The following is a 16,161-nucleotide window of genomic DNA, read 5'->3' as shown; positions in this document are numbered from 1 at the left end:
TAACCAATTAGCACACCGGTAACTTGTGAACAAGCTACCTTTTCACCTCCTCGTGCAACCTCCTGCTCTTGCAACTTATTTCTGGGCCACGACCACTTGCTTGCTCAGCGGGGCACGTTTATGTCACGAGCTTCTCTTTAAGAGGCACAGAAACGCCTAACGTGCAACCAAGTGTGAAGATGCAGGCGTATATATATGAGTTACAATTGGGTCACCACCAGATGAGCTGATTTACCGTACCGCCCCGCAGCCCGGGTTTTCAGGATAGCCGTTAACAGCCCCGCTTTAACTAGCAGGGGGCAGGCGCTGATTAACGGCCCCCTTCCGTGTCTCACCTGATCTTCCAGGAGTTTCCAGCTCTCACGTGTGTGCGTGGTTTTGAAGCAGCATTAAAGCTGCTCAGGGCAAGAGGATTTAAACGCCCCCAGAAAGAGCTAAGAGCTCGTTGCTTGTTCGACCGGAGGACTAAGGGGCTTTAATGAAGACAGACCACGCTCTAGAAATGGTGCAATTTCAGGTTTCAGAGAAGGCCGTTTGGGAGAGCCGCTGGAGCCTTCACCTCCTCCTTCCTCCTTTATTCTGTTAAGGAGAACCGAGGTAGCGGGAAAGGACAGTGTAGGCGCTCGAGCGGGAGAAGCCAAACATTAGCCTGACCCGAGTCCTTGGAAAGCAACTGACAACAGGAAGGAAGCTTATTAACCCCTCTGCTCCCCCTCCCTTTTCCCGGGGTGAGAATCGGCTCCTCCTCCCGGGCGTGCGACCCCGGGGTAAAATGCAAGCGGCCGCCTGCTTTCCAAACCCTGCGCGCGGCGCCCGGCGGAGGAAGAAGCAGGCGGCGAGGGCGCCGCCCCAAGCTTCGTGGAGCGAGTTCGTCTCTTCGGCGTGAAGCTCCCGAGCGAGACAGCCTGGACCCCGCGACCGTCGCGCCGGCTGGGCACCGCAGGCGCCCCATTTCCCGGCCTCTCTTCGGAGCTGGAACTCTGCACCGCAATCCCTAGCCTAATCCCTCTCAACACCACGGCGCCACCAGCCCCGGTGCCTCGCGCAGGTGGCGCAAACGCCCCCGCCCTCGGGCGCCCCCTGCCGGGGAGAGGGAAGGCGGCGGCGGGCGCGGAGGAGCCGGGCGCAGGGCGGGGAGAGAGCTCCGGTGCCGGGAAGAAGCCGGGAGCTTCCCTGATGGTGCCGCCGCCTCCGAGCCGGGGAGGAGCGGCGAGGGGGCAGCTGGGCAAGAGCCTGGGTCCGCTTCTGCTGCTCCTGGCGCTGGGACACACGTGGAGCTACCGAGAGGAGCCCGAGGACGGCGACAGGTAAGCGCTGCCGGTCCCTGCTTGGTGCGCCCCGGCTCTTGGGGTGCAGGCGGTGCCCCTTCCCCCCCCCACAGCGGTGAGCCTCACGCCCTCGCTCCCCCGGGCGCTCAACTGTTCTGGCTGACGTTACACTCTGCTCCCGGGTGAGGCTCTCCGCGCCCTTAGCCCTGGCTCCCCCATCTGTGGGTCGGGGCAACGAGATACCCGCGCGCCGCATTCCTGCCGCCCTTCAGTGCCCCACTAATTCACCTTTCCTTTCTCTTGGGCCTGGGTTCCCTGTATTGGACCCTCGCCGGGCCCACCCCTGACCCTGGAGTCCTCTCCGCGTCCGGGGAACCAGCGCCTGGTCGGCGCGCGGGATGCGGATACCCAGCGCGCGCTGCCTTCCGCTCTCCAGCGGAGAACCAACGAAGTTCCTCCAACTATTTCCACAGAGAAATCTGCTCGGAAAACAAAATCGCCACGACCACATACCCGTGTCTGAAGTCTTCGGGCGAGCTCACGACGTGCTTCAGGTAAGTCTCGGGGCTCCGCCGAGTCCGTCTGTGCGCGCCCGGGCTGTTTGGGGAGGCGGCGCCGCGCAGGAGGGGCTTGGAGATCCGCTCGGGGACCGGGGCCACGGTGGTGGGTGCTGGGTGAGTGCTCCTTGGTGCAAACGCTTTCTTTTCTTTTGCGTGTGGTTTCTGCGCCGGAGCAACGATGGGCAACTGGCGGCGGCACCTAGAGTTCGTGCTCTAAGAACCCGAGGGAGGTGGTTTACTGCTCCTTCGAATACTTGCGTGATGGTTGGAGAAAATGTTGAAAGTTTCGTAAAGAAAGCGGGTCGGATTGTGTGTGTAAACAGTGCGGCATAGCAAAGGTGAATGGTTGATTTTGCGTTTTGTTTTGAAAATCTAAAGGCATACAAACCAGGAAATCCTTGGTCCTTGGCTATCTCTTGACCTTCTGCCAGGACAGAGTGTAACACTCACGGCCTCTGTGGGCAGGAGGACGGGGGAGGACTGCGGGCCGTCGATAGGGTTAAGTGAAGGCAAGAAGCGTCGAGATGGTTGAGCCACAAGAAGAGGATCAGTCTTCCTGAAAATGCAGCTCACAGAGTCTGGGTGCTTGTTAAAGCTAAGCATGAATAGGGCTAGGGAATCTATAGTATGAAAAATGCTCCCAGGTGGTTCTGATTCTCAACAAGGTGAATCACTGTTCCCTGGTGAATTACTGTTCCCTGCTTGCAATTTTCTGGAGGTGAGGGTTGACTTGTCACCATAGGCTTCTGTGCCAGTGCCCTCATTGGAAGGAGGCACCCACCATAAGTGCTTATGAGTTGCCTGCCTTTTTTTTTTTTTTGTTGCGGTACGCGGGCCTCTCACTGTTGTGGCCTCTTCGGTTGCGGAGCACAGGCTCCGGACGCGCAGGCTCAGCGGCCATGGCTCACGGGCCCAGCCGCTCCGCGGCATGTGGGATCCTCCCGGACCGGGGCCCGAACCCGCCTCCCCTGCATCGGCAGGCGGACTCTCAACCACTGCGCCACCAGGGAAGCCCTAGTTGCCTGCTTTTTTAAGGTTCTGTGGGAGGTAGAGGGATCACACACTCCACCAGACTCCATTTCTGTCTCTGGGAATCGTGCACGGTTTGGGGTGCCAGGCTAAATATTGGGTAGTACAAGATAACACAGCAATCCTCAAAAGTGAACTTGAAAGAGAAGGAAGTTGCACTAATCATGCGGTAGCAGATAAATCCTTTGAGCTGTTTAAAAAAAAAAAAAAAAATGCATGTGCTCAAAGGTTCAGGTGTAAGTGGTTACAGGGCTGGTCAGTTTTATGGGTACAAAGGCACCATCAGTTACATCACGTACCATGCTGCTTACGGGAAGCAACAGTCAAGTCTTAGCTTTGGCAAGGGCCCCTTCTCTGGGAAGTGGGTGGTGACGCTGAACGAGACATGTGAGTTAGTGGGGAAGAGGGTGTATGGTTCGGTTGGCAGGTGAAGACTTGGAGAGGTTAACTGGGTAAGCAAGGTCGCCCATCTGGAGCCCTGACCTGGTGCCAGCCCTGTGTTTCAACCACACTGTTTCTTAGGACACGTTTTTTCCCGTCACCGCAGCATAAAATCTCTAACATGGAACGTATCCCTGAGGTGGTTTGCTCATTTATTTGGTCCCTGAAGGTCAGACTGCACATAAGTCAATGACAGTTACAGAATGCATGTCTGATTTTCAAAAACCATGGGTGCCTAATGAGTGTTCTAAGCTGATTTCATTCGTTACGCTGTTACTATCATTTTAAACAGAATTTAAAAATGGTGTTTTTCTGTACTAAGCCTCTGTAGGAGACATTAGCAGTGTTTTGATATGCTTTCATTAACAGCTACTCAAAGGAACAGCTTATGAGAGCTACCAAAAAGGATAACTCTTTTCTAGGAGAAAAGAGCTTAGAGGAATGGGAGAATGTTTTCAGCTGAAGAAAATGGTAATGGTTCCTGTGAATATTGTTTCTTTGGTTTTTCTTTAAGAGTTCTATGTGTACTTCATTGGTTTTATACAACTGCCATAGTTTAGTACCTTCCAAAAGACGGTCAGTTGGCAGTTGCTGGCCCCATTTTGAGCCCCAAGAATGGAGGAGCGCTGTGTGCTCTTTGGTTTGCGAACTCTAATTGTCCTGGCCCTGTAGACCCTTGCTGCTCCCGGTGTGGTCTGGAAACTGGCACAGGCATTTTCTGGGAGCTTGTATTGCGTCAGGCTCCTGCCCAGAACTCCTGAATCAGAACTTGCACGTTAACGAGATATGCATTAAGGCTTGAAGCGCTGGTATGGAAACCAGTGTCCTCACCCGAGTCATGGTGCAGACCTGTTTGGACAGGTCCTCAGGAGCTCAGAGGCCCCTGCAGATGAGTTAGCCCTTCTACCACAGTAATGTAAAATCAGACAAAGAGCCAGCCTTCCAGGAAATCGGCCTCGTGGACTGTTGGAGGACCCTTAATTAAAGTGAAAGTAACGTAGCAGAGCTACTACTGTTCTGGGAATGCTTTCTGACTGCCTAGAATCCCACTCTTAGCAGATGTCTCTGGTGAATGGCTTTTTGCAGAAGAGAATGCATACTGGAAGTTGCTTCTGAATTTAGAAGGTGGTCTTTTAACACTGGCTTTCGAAAACCCATTGACATGGAGGTATGGTAGATGTAACATCTGATTTTGCCATTATTCCTACAAGTCATATGGAGACGGAGGCGATATGGGAAGGAGATGGGGTCGGAATACTCTGTCCTGGACCCCACCACGCTTGTACGCTTCTGTTTTCCGTGGTTTTATGTAAGCAACACCTTTCCACTTAAGCCTTATATTAAATGACAGTTAGAGGGTTTACTATATATTCACCACTGTGCTATGCACTTTGTGTACATACAGCTGTAATCCTCAAAGCCACTCTGTAGCACGTGTGTTGCCTCAGTTTTACAGAGAGAACCGAAGCTCGGATTAAGTCCACTTGCCCAGGGTCACAAAGTTAGTACACGGGAGAGTCGAGGTTCAGACCCAGGTTTGTCTGACTTCAAAGTCTGGGCCCTTTCATCAACCCCGTGGTGTCTACAGATGTGGCTGAGCTTTCCAAATCTGGCATCTAAGTAAGGAAGAAACCTATACATTTGGAGGCTATAAACTCGAAAGAAGCAGATAACTCCAGCAGCCACTGTGACCACAGCGGTTTTCTGAGTTACCATTGCTCTTGATCTGTCTCAAACAATTGAGCTTACATTACCATGTTATACACGACGTTGGTTCCTACATGCATAGCTTTCCTTCCTTGTAGGATTTCATCATAATCACAGCATCTGTCTCTAGGGACTCTACCCCAGTAGAGTGCATTGAGCCATAATCCCCAAAGCTGATGAAACACTGAGCGAACGCCTTTGGCAGCTTAAGCTTCGAGGGCATGTTTGCTCAGTGTTACACTCTGACATGGAGCGTATTCTTTTACCAGTAGTTAAGATTTCAGAGTGTGTGTGATTTATCTAGACTCTAAATTTATCCTAGCCAAAGCAAGCCCATAAAGTTATAATGGCATTTACCCCTCTTGTGGCTGTTAAAGTTCTTCCTACAAGCTAACTTTTTTCCTCCTTTCCCAGACAACGTAGTTTTTGAACAAAAGGTTTGTGTTTACCTTTTCTTTATGGGGGTCTCATATCAAGAAAATGATAGTCTTTTTAAAAATAAGAATGAGTGTAGGAAACATCAAGAAATCAACTTGTATTGAGTGAGTCTGTGTCCAATAAACATGCTAATTAACTCTTTGGCTCCATTAATCAATTAAGGACTTGCATCTATTAGCTTAACATCAACTTGTATTGAGTGAGCCTGTGTCCAATAAACATGCTAATTAACTCTTTGGATCCATTAATCAATTAAGGACTTGAGCATCTATTAGCTTAACATAGTCCTAGAAAATGCTTGAGCGTAGTCCCTGGTCACGTTTTACAGACTTGATTTTTAGACCAAGGCCTCTACCACTGTAACCAGTATACAATGTACATGATTGAGTTCAAAATTGTGTAGTTTATACTATGTGATGGGGGAGAGATTAGAAGCAGCTAGGAATGGCTTTATGGGCAAGAGAAGACTTGATTGTCCTTCAACGTGGTTCTTTAACAGAATGTTCGGTGTTTGTTGCATTAGCTATGATCTTCAGCTCTGTGGTTCACAGTCCTACAGGTAGAGACCCTCAGCTGTATTTGTCCCATCAGTGCTGTCTCATGAGGGTCATGTTCCCATGGGAAATGATGACATGGGGATGCAAAAACCCCCACTTGGGATTTGGCAACACTGTTGCATTATCTCAATTAAAATGTGGAAGTTAACATATTTCTGCAAATGTGTTTACTTGGAAATTGGAGAGCAAGAAGGTCGCTTAATTAGAGCAGCACCACCAGAGGGAGAGCCCCGGACTTTAGCCGTCTCCATTGGAGGAAGGCCTGGAGAATGTGCTATCTGGCAGGTCCCTGAGTCCCTACACGGGGCTTTGATGTCCAAACATGCATAGTAGAAACTCTCTTCCCCTGTTGGAATTCCAGCTCTACTGCTTCTGTGACCTTGAACACTTCTCAATCTATGTGCTCTAGTGTCCTCCTTTAAGTAAATGAGGATCACGTTAGTACTGCAGTTATAGTGTTACAGTGAAGATGAAATGAGTTGATACACATAGGAAGTGCTCAGTGAATGCTGCCTCTCGGGCTTGCTGCTGCGTCTCCCCAAGTCTGGCGTGGTGAGGGCACAAGCTGGGTGCTCAGTAGACATCTGCTGAGTTTTGAGCTTTACAGTAGACATTTTTGAAAGAGCAAATTCAGATCCTAGCCGGAAACACTGAGGGTGTTTATAGCAGTCACATGTCAGCTGTTTTTAGTTGCCTCACCAAATGTAGGCTGGCCCAGAAATCTAGTGCCTTGGGAAAATTATCAATACAAAAAGGATCTTTCGCTTCCTGCCTCTCTACCTGACTACACGATGTCCTCTATTCACGTAACTATAAAAGCAGGCAGAAGGCATAGTTACCCCATTTTAGAGGCTCTTAGAGATTTGCCCCTTGTCCAGGGTCATGAAGGGTCTTATTGGCAGAGACAAGACTAGCGATTGGGTCCTCAGCCCAGTTCTGGTTCCTCCCTTCTCCCTCCCTGTTCTGTGGCCAGCATAGCTTAGAACCCACTCTGAGGGCAGCTCTGAATCACTGTTGGCTTATTCAGGGCTTGTGGGCCCCCTTTAAGAAAGCATTTGTATCTTCATTACTACTGTCCATATTCTGACCATAAAGAGGGAAGTAGTCCAAACGTTGTGAAGAACAGAGCAGGGGACGGATGGGGGTGGCTTCGTGCAAAACTGCCTGAATCCCAGATAAGTTGGAGGCACCCTCGTGTTTCCCTGTTAGACCCTCTCTCCCACTAGATGGTTAGCTTGCTGAGTGCCTGGTTCCTCTGTCCTCTCATCCATGACTGTAGCCTCAGAGGCTAGCCCCATGCCTGGACAGGGTCCATGCACATTGTCACGTACACAGGACTCGGTGGATGAATGTTAATGTTACAAGTAAACAAGGAGATTTGACCGAAATCTTCTTAGGTCTTCCAGAACGTCTGTTGCTATCCGAGTATGCCTGCTTTTTTAGCTGAGTTTCTTTCTGCTAGAAACCAGATTACTTGCACCTCTGAGCTGTTGCCGTTGTTTGCATTAGTTCCCACCTTGACCTGTTAAACTTTAATTGCTACCGTGTTACAGGTGCTGATTCTGGCAGTTATATAGCTCATTCCATGGACTTGTTAGTTTAAATAATACCTGAGGAGGATGTGGGCAGTCCCGCCCAGTGTGTTGATTGCCCTGTGGATACTGGCTTTGGAGTGGTGGTGGATGCAGTTTTAAAGGGGATCTCGCTCCCTACCCACACCCTCTTCTTTAGCTTGAGCAGGTGTCAGGAGAGAGGGGAGGTGGAGGATGTCGGCCCAGGCAAGGTTCTCTATCACTTTTCCCTCATTCTCTAGGGAACAAGACAAAAGGGTAGGAAACAACTAACAATTGAACTGGCCACAAAAGGCCATGCTTTCACTGGTGTCCTTTGAGACCGGGTCCAGTTGCTACTCATTGTCCCCAGAGTTGGTGATGCCTGACTTGCTACATTCACTTCCCTTCGTCTTTTCTAAGTGAAGCTGTGGGGTGGATGCACCCGGAAAAAGCAAATACGCTCTTTTTTCTAGAATACCCTGTTTTCTCAGATGGTAGTTTGCATTCCAATCGGTAGTTTAAGTTCAGTGGTTCAGCTTCCGCAAGCTTACTACCTTCCTGTGCAGTGGGACCCTCGCTGCCTCTGTGGGTTAGAGGGTCTGCCTGATTCGGGGCATTGCTGACTATCCGGAGAATGAAGGTCTCCATTCTGTCTCAGCTTATTGCTTTTTATTTAGGGGGTGAAAAGGTAATCAGCTGTAACATCTGCAGCTTCTCTTCTTCCAAGCCGGGTTCTCTTCCATAAAAGCCATTTACCAATTTCAAAAGTTTTACCAGCGATCGCGTTCCTTATTCAGAGCTTGCTATGTGCCGAGCACATTCTAGGCACCCAGAATACATATGGGAATAAGTTGGGAAAAACCCCCAAACCTCTGCCCTCATGGAATGCATGGATTTTAATTCAATTTATTTTTCAGTAAAGGAATTTCGAGAGCCAAGGATGTCCTTGGGGGTGTTTGTTAGATGATTATCTTCGGCACACATCCGATGTCACTTCTGGGGGGACTAAGAGCTTAATTTCCCGTGGCCCAGCTGTATCCTTTCAGCAAAAGAAGCCCTACGGCTCCAGGCAGGGACACGAGAACCCGGGGACGGTGGTAACTTATGTGTTTTTCTTCTCCTAGCAGGAAGGGAACTAACACGTGCCACGAGTCCCTTGCTTCTAAGAATTATTGGAATGTGAAAGCATTCCAAAGAGGAGGCCAATTCTCTGGCTGTGTGTCCTGTGAGACAGCATCAGAATGGGCCAACTAGGAACAGATACCTCGTGTGGACCCGGTTCACCTCAGCCTAGGTTGCCCCATGTTTGCCAACAGTAACTTTAAGCAGAGTGTTAAGAGAAGGCGTGCCCCTCTTACATTCCTCGACTCTAATAACCCATTACAGGTCTGTGTTCACAAATGCATCTGAACTTTATGGACAACTTGTTTACATCCTGAAGTACCTGTATAGGGGGCGGAGTGGTGTTACCTCTACATGTTTAATCCCAATCGAGCAAAGTACGTCTTTCTAGCTTCAAGGTATGATTCATGTGAGTCAAAACCAGGTGTGAGAGCTTGGAAGAACAACTATATTGCCTCCTTGTTCGGTGTGTTAGGACGTGAACTAGGTCATCCTTCCATGCCCTTCATGACTTCAGAAACTTGGACCACGTCCCTTCTAGCCTTATCCATTCGCAACCTTTCCACCCCTTGGCCACTACTTTGGGGTGTTCTCTGATATTTGCCCGTGCTGGTGTGAGGCCCCCATCTTTAGTCCTCCGGGAACAGTAGGAGCAGCTGTACCAGCAGCTGCTGGTACAGAGAACTGGTGGGAAGCTGGGAGGGCCCTCTGCACTGGGATCTGGCTCAGAAAGTTTGGTACAAAGCAGGGATTGGCCAAGTAGGTCAGGTGGCATGTCTTTATACAACCCATGATCTAAGAATGCTTTTTACCTTGTTTAAAGGGTTAAACTGTGCAGTAGACCTTACTTGGCCCCCAAACCTCAGATATTTCCTGTCTGGCCCTCTTCAGGGAAAGTTTGCCAACTTCTAAAGTGCTGTCTTAATACAGACTGGGAGTGGAGTTCTCCATCCATATGTGACCTCATCCACAGGTCTGAGTCCTCAAGGGGGCAACCTTGAGGACATTTAGGCCGCTTCCTCTTTGGGGCCTTTGCCTTTGTATTGCCTTATTGTATCTGGGTCTCTGGCATGAGCATCTTTTCATTGTGACTTGATTTCCTCATCTCAAGGAATCAACCGTAGTTACTGTTGAGCTGGAACTTTATTTCCAGTCATCTTCCCTTAAATGATTCTCTAAGTGAATGTAACTTGTCGGGATATTTTTAAGAAGCTGATTTTACTGCAACTAGTTAAGTGCTGACTTCTGATTTTCTATGTGTTCCCAGACTGGCCTTCCTTGCCAGTTGAGTAATCCTTGGATTACCTTGGCTAGTTGCCCACCATCCTTAATTCCATATGTCCTTAATTCCCAACTTGTGCAGCGATGATCACGTGCTTTGACTCAAAGCCAGCTCTCCATAAACTTGTTAGTTTTGAATTTCTACAGTGGAAGTCCTCACATTCAAAGATCAAATGAGAAGTATGTATTTTATTTGAGGAACACACATCTAGAGAAAGTTATTCTCAATGAAGAGTGTCCTAAGTCAGTGTTGCAACATTTCACTTTTCCTTTTACGGCTAAAAAGTATCATAGGTTGGCTCAGTTGCACTGTGTACAACATCAGTAATTAAAGTTTTGAACTTAAACTCTGAACTGCCTTTTTAACAGTGCCAGCTCTTCGATTCCATGAAGATCACGGAGACTCCTAGAGTGATGCCTTTCGACACTGAGGGTGGGGACAAAGTAGTGGACAAGGAAAGAACTATTGAAATACTCTGAGGAGAGGCAGAGTCTAATGGTATTTTGGAGAAGGGAAAGGAGGAAAATGTTGGAATGCACCACTTGACATATTAGACAGATAAAGAAATGCCCTGGGGTACAGCAAAGAAGAAAATTATAGGTATAAACACTTGATAAGGAGTGGAGAGTATCCTATGGAGACGAAGTCGGGTGAGAAAAAGATGTGGATATTAAAGTCATGTAGGAGCCTCTGACCTTGGTAACAGCCATTTTAACGGACTCAGCTGAACGGAGGTTAAATGAAAGGCAAACTAAGCTCATAAAGGTCGATAGATTGACAAATGCAATTTTTGTAACGTCCTGTGTGTGTTCAGCATTATTCCCTCAGAGGTCGGAGGCCGTCTAAAAGCCAGTGCAGAGACCAGACTGTGACTTCCCCTCCAGCTCTCCCCTCTCTTTGCTTCCACTTGGCATTGCTCTTGGTAACGTGTCCATGTGTCACTCTGGAATTTTCCTATAGTGAAACGACTCACGGCTTTTGTGGTGAAAAATCACAGGTCAGAGTGGAGGTTGGCTTCCTGGGAGCCCAGCAAGACCACAAGACTGTTCATTGGAGGCAAGGTCATTGCCCAAAAGATGCACTGGAATTTAGTTCTGGCAGATTCTGAAAGGTTTCTAGAGGAACCTAGAATGTAACATCAGTGGGGTTTTATCTCTGAGAAAGTTTGGCTGAAGGATTTTAATTCTGTAAAAATCGACTTTAATGTTATGTCAGTTTTCTGGAAATCACTCCTGCCCATCGGCTGGGAGGGCATAGGGAAAGATAAGTGTGAGGCTCTGCATAAAATCTACTTGGAGGTCCCTTAATCAGGCTGCATTTTCTACCTGGAACACAGGTGGGAGGAGGGGGGAGGGAAAAGGGCGGGTGGGTCTGGGGGAACTTGGAACGCAAAAGCAGAGATCACAGAGAAACGCAAGCTTGTGTGCTTTCCTCTGGCGGCCCTGTGTGTGAAGGCTCACTGTCGGGAACTAGCTTGTTGTCCTGTGAATTCTCAAGTCCCAGAGCAGGTGTGTGGCGGAGCCAGACAGTCTGACGCCAGAGCCTGCTGTTAACCACTAGGCTCCTCTGAAAAGCCTGACAACCGTGGTTACCTTGCCTGCTGCCAACCATAAATTAAAGAGACATTTAGATGAGGGAAGGAGGATGCTAGAAGTAAGGATGTCAGTCCTGCTGGTTAAAAAAAAAAAAAAAAAAAGTCGGACAAGTTATCAAAAGTAGACACGTGAACCAACCACCCATCCTGCCCCATGTTAGTTTGCCAGGAACGCCTCGGCAAACTACCGTAGACTGGGAAGCTTAAACAAGAGACTTTCTTGCAGTTTTGGAGGCTAGAGGTCTGGGACCAGTGTGGTGGCAGGGTTGATCCCTGCTGAGGCCGCTCGACTTGCAGGTGGCCGTCTTCTCTGTCTTCACAGGGTCTTCCCTTCTGTACTTGTCTGTCCTAATCTCTTCCTCTTACAAGGATACCACTTCATACGGCCTTAGAGCCTATCCTCATAACTCATTTTAACGGTGGCCTATTTAAAGCTTTGATCTCTCAATAATCACCTTCTCCGGTACTGGTTTTAGGACTTCAGTGTTTAAGTTTCGGGAGGACACACTTCAGCCCATCGTATCCGCCCACCGAAGAAGCCCAGCGCACGCTGGGGCCATGTGATAGAGGGGGCCGTTTTCCTACACGCTGATTTCCACGGGCCCTCCTTGTCTACACGGTGATCCTGGGTTATCCAATGAAATTAAAGTACCGTTAATACCAGTGAAGAAGAAAAAAACGTTAAACCGTAATGTTGTTTGTAATGATCCCTTCTGTGGTACCTCCTTCTCCAGCTAAACGATGAAGCCTGTGATCTGTTCTAACTCCCTACATCAAGACATCACTGTAAATGTTGTAAATGCTGAGGCCCCCCCCGCACCCCAGACCTACTGAATTAGAATCTGCATTTTAACAGGGGTCCCTAGGTGTTTCCTATGCACTTTCAACTGAGAAGCGTTGTCCTGATCATCACTGTACCGTTCCGGGACTCCTTCCTCACACATGGCTCTTCTTTGCTTCCTACTTGCGAAGCACTGCCTATGGCTTTACAGCCTAGACTGTGCTTGGAATCGCCTGCTGAGCTTTAAAAAAAAAAAAAAAAAATTCCATTGTCCAGATGGTACCCTAGACCAGTTTCATCAAACTCTGGAGGTGCCAGACACTGGAAATTTTTGAAGCTCCTTGCACGATTCCATCATGCAGCCAAGGTTGAAAACCTTGGAGCAGAAAGCAAAAGGGGGGTGAGCCGCCTGATTCCTTGCCAACGGAGAAATGGTCCCTGTTTCTTCCTTCTATGGCCATTAGGCCTGGGTCCTCATGTCCTGTGCAGTTACTGCAGGACCATATGCCCCTCGGCGGGGAAATTTACAGCGAAAGCTTGTGTTGGTGCCTGGTGTCTCCTACTTCTTCTGTCGGGTCCTACTTCTTCCCTCCTGGCATCACCTTTCTCTTCTGAGTTGGATGGTTCGAGCGCAGTCAGGAGAGTGATGAAGGGGGCTGAGGTGGATCAGGAAAGGTGGTCCGTTCCTCCTGAGTGTTGTGTTTCTTAAGCTGCTCAGTCCTAAATCCCCTGGTGCAAATTCCATCACTTTTCATTTCCTATTGCAGCCTCTCGGCTTGGCGTCTGGAGCTACTTGGTGACCTTTGTTGAATTTTTAAAAAGATGTTGCTGTACTGCATGAACTTTCTCCCAAGATATAACTATGGCTCAGCATATTATAAATGAAAGCTTTTCCGTGTCGAGCTGTGTCTTTCTTTCCTTGCAAGCATCAAACACAACACGCTATTTTTTCCACCTAGTGTGATAGGAAATCTGTGTGCTGGCAGAGGTTCTCTTCCCATTCCATTTTTGTGTTCCTCTTCAACTCTTCAGGCCTCCCCTCTGATAACTGAAGAGCTTCTCAACCCCCAGCAGACACGAGGCTTTTTCTAGGTTTGCGTTAACTTTGTGCGAAACGAAACAGTGTGCTCCGTGGTTTGACTGCATAGTTATCACCTAAGCCCTGTATATACCATATGGCCATAAACCAGGCAGTCCCCAAGTAGGTCCATATGGAATGCATCGTTACATACGTGTACAGTAAGTCCCCTACACATGAGCGAGTTCCCTTCCGAGAGCACATAAGACCAGTTTGTAAGTCCAACAAAGTTAGCCTAGGTACTCCACTAACACAATCGGCTATATAGTACTGTACTGTAGTAGGTTTATAATACTTCTCACACAAATAATATATAAAAAACAAGCAAACAAAATATATATATACTTTTTAATAGGAATAGAAAAGAATTTTATTTGAGCCTGAGGACTATAGCCCAAGAGACACAGGTTTAAGAAGTACTTAAACTGTGTTCCACCTGACTGCAAAATGGGGGAGGCTTATATAAGCAAAAATCACAAAGTTAGTCACATGAGTCATTTATCAAGAATCATAATTGGAGCTGGCAAGAAGTCAGGATGCTTGTCAAATAAGGATTGGTTGGGGTCTGAAGTGGTTGCACAGGTACAAGGGGAGACCTTGAGACCTAGGCAGCTGCTAGCAGATATTGTTTGAAGAACGACTGACGGTATCCTCGAGTCTGATACAGCTCAGAGAATTCAAGTGCTCAGTGATACAGGAACATGTCTGAAAGCACATCCACGATGGCCACCTGGCTCCATTTTGAATGCCTTAACCACAGTTATTCCGTTTTGATTTTTAAATGGTTAAATAAGATTTTAGTGGTTATATCAGATGTACAATGCATGTTTGACAGGCCAGAAGACAGGCTGTTGTAGTTAGTGTAAAAGTGTAAGTCAGAATGACTTCCCATACCTGTGACAATTTCTTCCATCACTGGGTAAGATGGGAAGCCATAGGAGGTTAGGAAGTAAGGGAGTGGCAGGGTCTAATTTAACCTTAAAATAAAAGTCTCCCCAGCTACCGAGCAGAGACTCACTTGTGGGCCTTTCTCAGTCGTGGAAAAGAGGCTTTATTTTGAGGAATTGCACAGGAAACCGCATATCTGAAGAAATATGTCAGTCATAGTTTCCAGGGGACAAACACGCCTGGGTAAAAGTAATCAGTTAAGTAGCATTTATTTTGAGAGTTGATAGTAAAGAATTATGGAAGAAGAAGCAACAGTAGTTTCATTTTCAGACTGGTTTTGTGAATGATGTAGCAAAACGTTTGTGAAAACTGAAGAAGCACTTGATACCATTCTCCTTGGATATACATGTATTTCAAGCTCAGAGAAATTATATATAATTTTGACAAATTCATTCTGAAGCTGTCAAAAAATTAGGTCTTATTTTAGTTCTCCCTAAAAGTACTAAAATTGGCAGGAATAAGTACTATCTTTAGAATATACAGGTTAACATATATCCTTATTCCTTTGGGATCTTTTTGACTCATTTTAGAAGCCCTGGTTCTTCATCTTTATCAAGGGCAGAACTACCCAGTTTTTAAAAATATGCTGTATTAGGAAAAAATACCAAGAGCAAACACTTTGCTATTCTTGACGTAAGAGACACCAGTTGGGGAGGGTATCTTCTCGCTTAGAGTCAGACAGCTGAAGTGTTCAAATATTCATCGGCAAACACTTTCTCTTAATTTTCTCCACACTAAAGAACATGGTCCACATGGATAGCCATATGAAGATTAATAATCTCATGGATAGCCATAGGAAGATTAATAATCTCATACTATGTAGTATGAACTACTACACGAGGACTAAAATAAACATTTTTAATCTTACAGTACCTTGAAAAGTACAGTACGACAGCGGGCATCCAGGGGCTGGCATCTAGTGAACAGGCAAGAAGAGTTACTGACTGGAGGAGGTGAGAGATGGTAGAGCAGAAGGGTCGTCAGCACTAGGAGATAGGGCAAGCTGCGATTTCACGCCTGACGATGATGGCATAGGTTCTGCGTTCCTTGCTGCATTCAATTCTATCTACCCTCTTAAAAACAAACGATCCAGTGATGTCTGGGTAGTAGCTTTCTTTTTTTCTCATCATGACATCCTGGGTTTCAAATAAAGATACTGTACTACTGTACTCTATATAGTACTGTACAGTAAAGTACTCAAAAGTACAGCCATTTGTAGAGGATGCACACACGTGACAACGCATGCCAGACACGTGAACTAACACGACTGGACATGGGAATGCGTGAAAGTTCACAATTTGTATGTAGGGGACTTACTGTAGTTGCCATTCTATTCAAAAAGAAAGATGCAGTCATGCTGATTAAATCATAGACATAGAAGTTATTATAAATTAAGGGAATAAAATTGCATTTCCTGGGTAGAATGTGCTTCTGAGGTTTTTTTTTTTTTTTTTTTTTTTTTTTTGTGGTATGCGGGCCTCCCTCTCTTGTGGCCTCTCCCGTTGCGGAGCACAGGCTGGCATTCTATTCAAAAAGAAAGATGCAGTCATGCTGATTAAATCATAGACATAGAAGTTATTATAAATTAATGGAATAAAATTGCATTTCCTGGGTAGATGTGCTTCTGAGGTTTTTTTTTTTTTTTTTGTGGTATGCGGGCCTCCCTCTCTTGTGGCCTCTCCCGTTGCGGAGCACAGGCTCCGGACGCGCAGGCCCAGCGGCCATGGCTCACGGGCCCAGCCGCTGCGCGGCACGTGGGATCCTCCCAGACCGGGGCGCGAACCCGGTTCCCCTGCATCGGCA

General features: G+C 47.4%; 1 protein-coding gene across 5 annotated transcripts in view; it reads left to right on the top strand.

Annotated features, from left to right (window-relative positions):
* The first annotated feature begins 225 nt into the window (after positions 1-225).
* CCBE1 (collagen and calcium binding EGF domains 1) overlaps positions 226-16,161 on the top strand; it is a 261,105-nt gene continuing 245,169 nt past the window's right edge. For all 5 annotated transcript variants that reach the window (XM_007129693.3, XM_007129692.4, XM_007129694.4 and 2 more), the window contains exons 1-2: positions 226-1,307; positions 1,742-1,822. In XM_007129693.3, coding sequence (XP_007129755.1) covers positions 1,177-1,307; positions 1,742-1,822 — 212 coding nt within the window. In that variant the 5' untranslated portion in view covers positions 226-1,176. The remainder of the gene's footprint in view (positions 1,308-1,741; positions 1,823-16,161) is intronic.

The sequence above is a fragment of the Physeter macrocephalus genome, chromosome 19 (genome assembly GCF_002837175.3).
Source record: "Physeter macrocephalus isolate SW-GA chromosome 19, ASM283717v5, whole genome shotgun sequence".
NCBI classification, from domain to species: domain Eukaryota; kingdom Metazoa; phylum Chordata; class Mammalia; order Artiodactyla; family Physeteridae; genus Physeter; species Physeter macrocephalus.
Note: the sequence above shows the minus strand (reverse complement) of the source record. Positions and strands in the feature narration are given on the sequence as shown.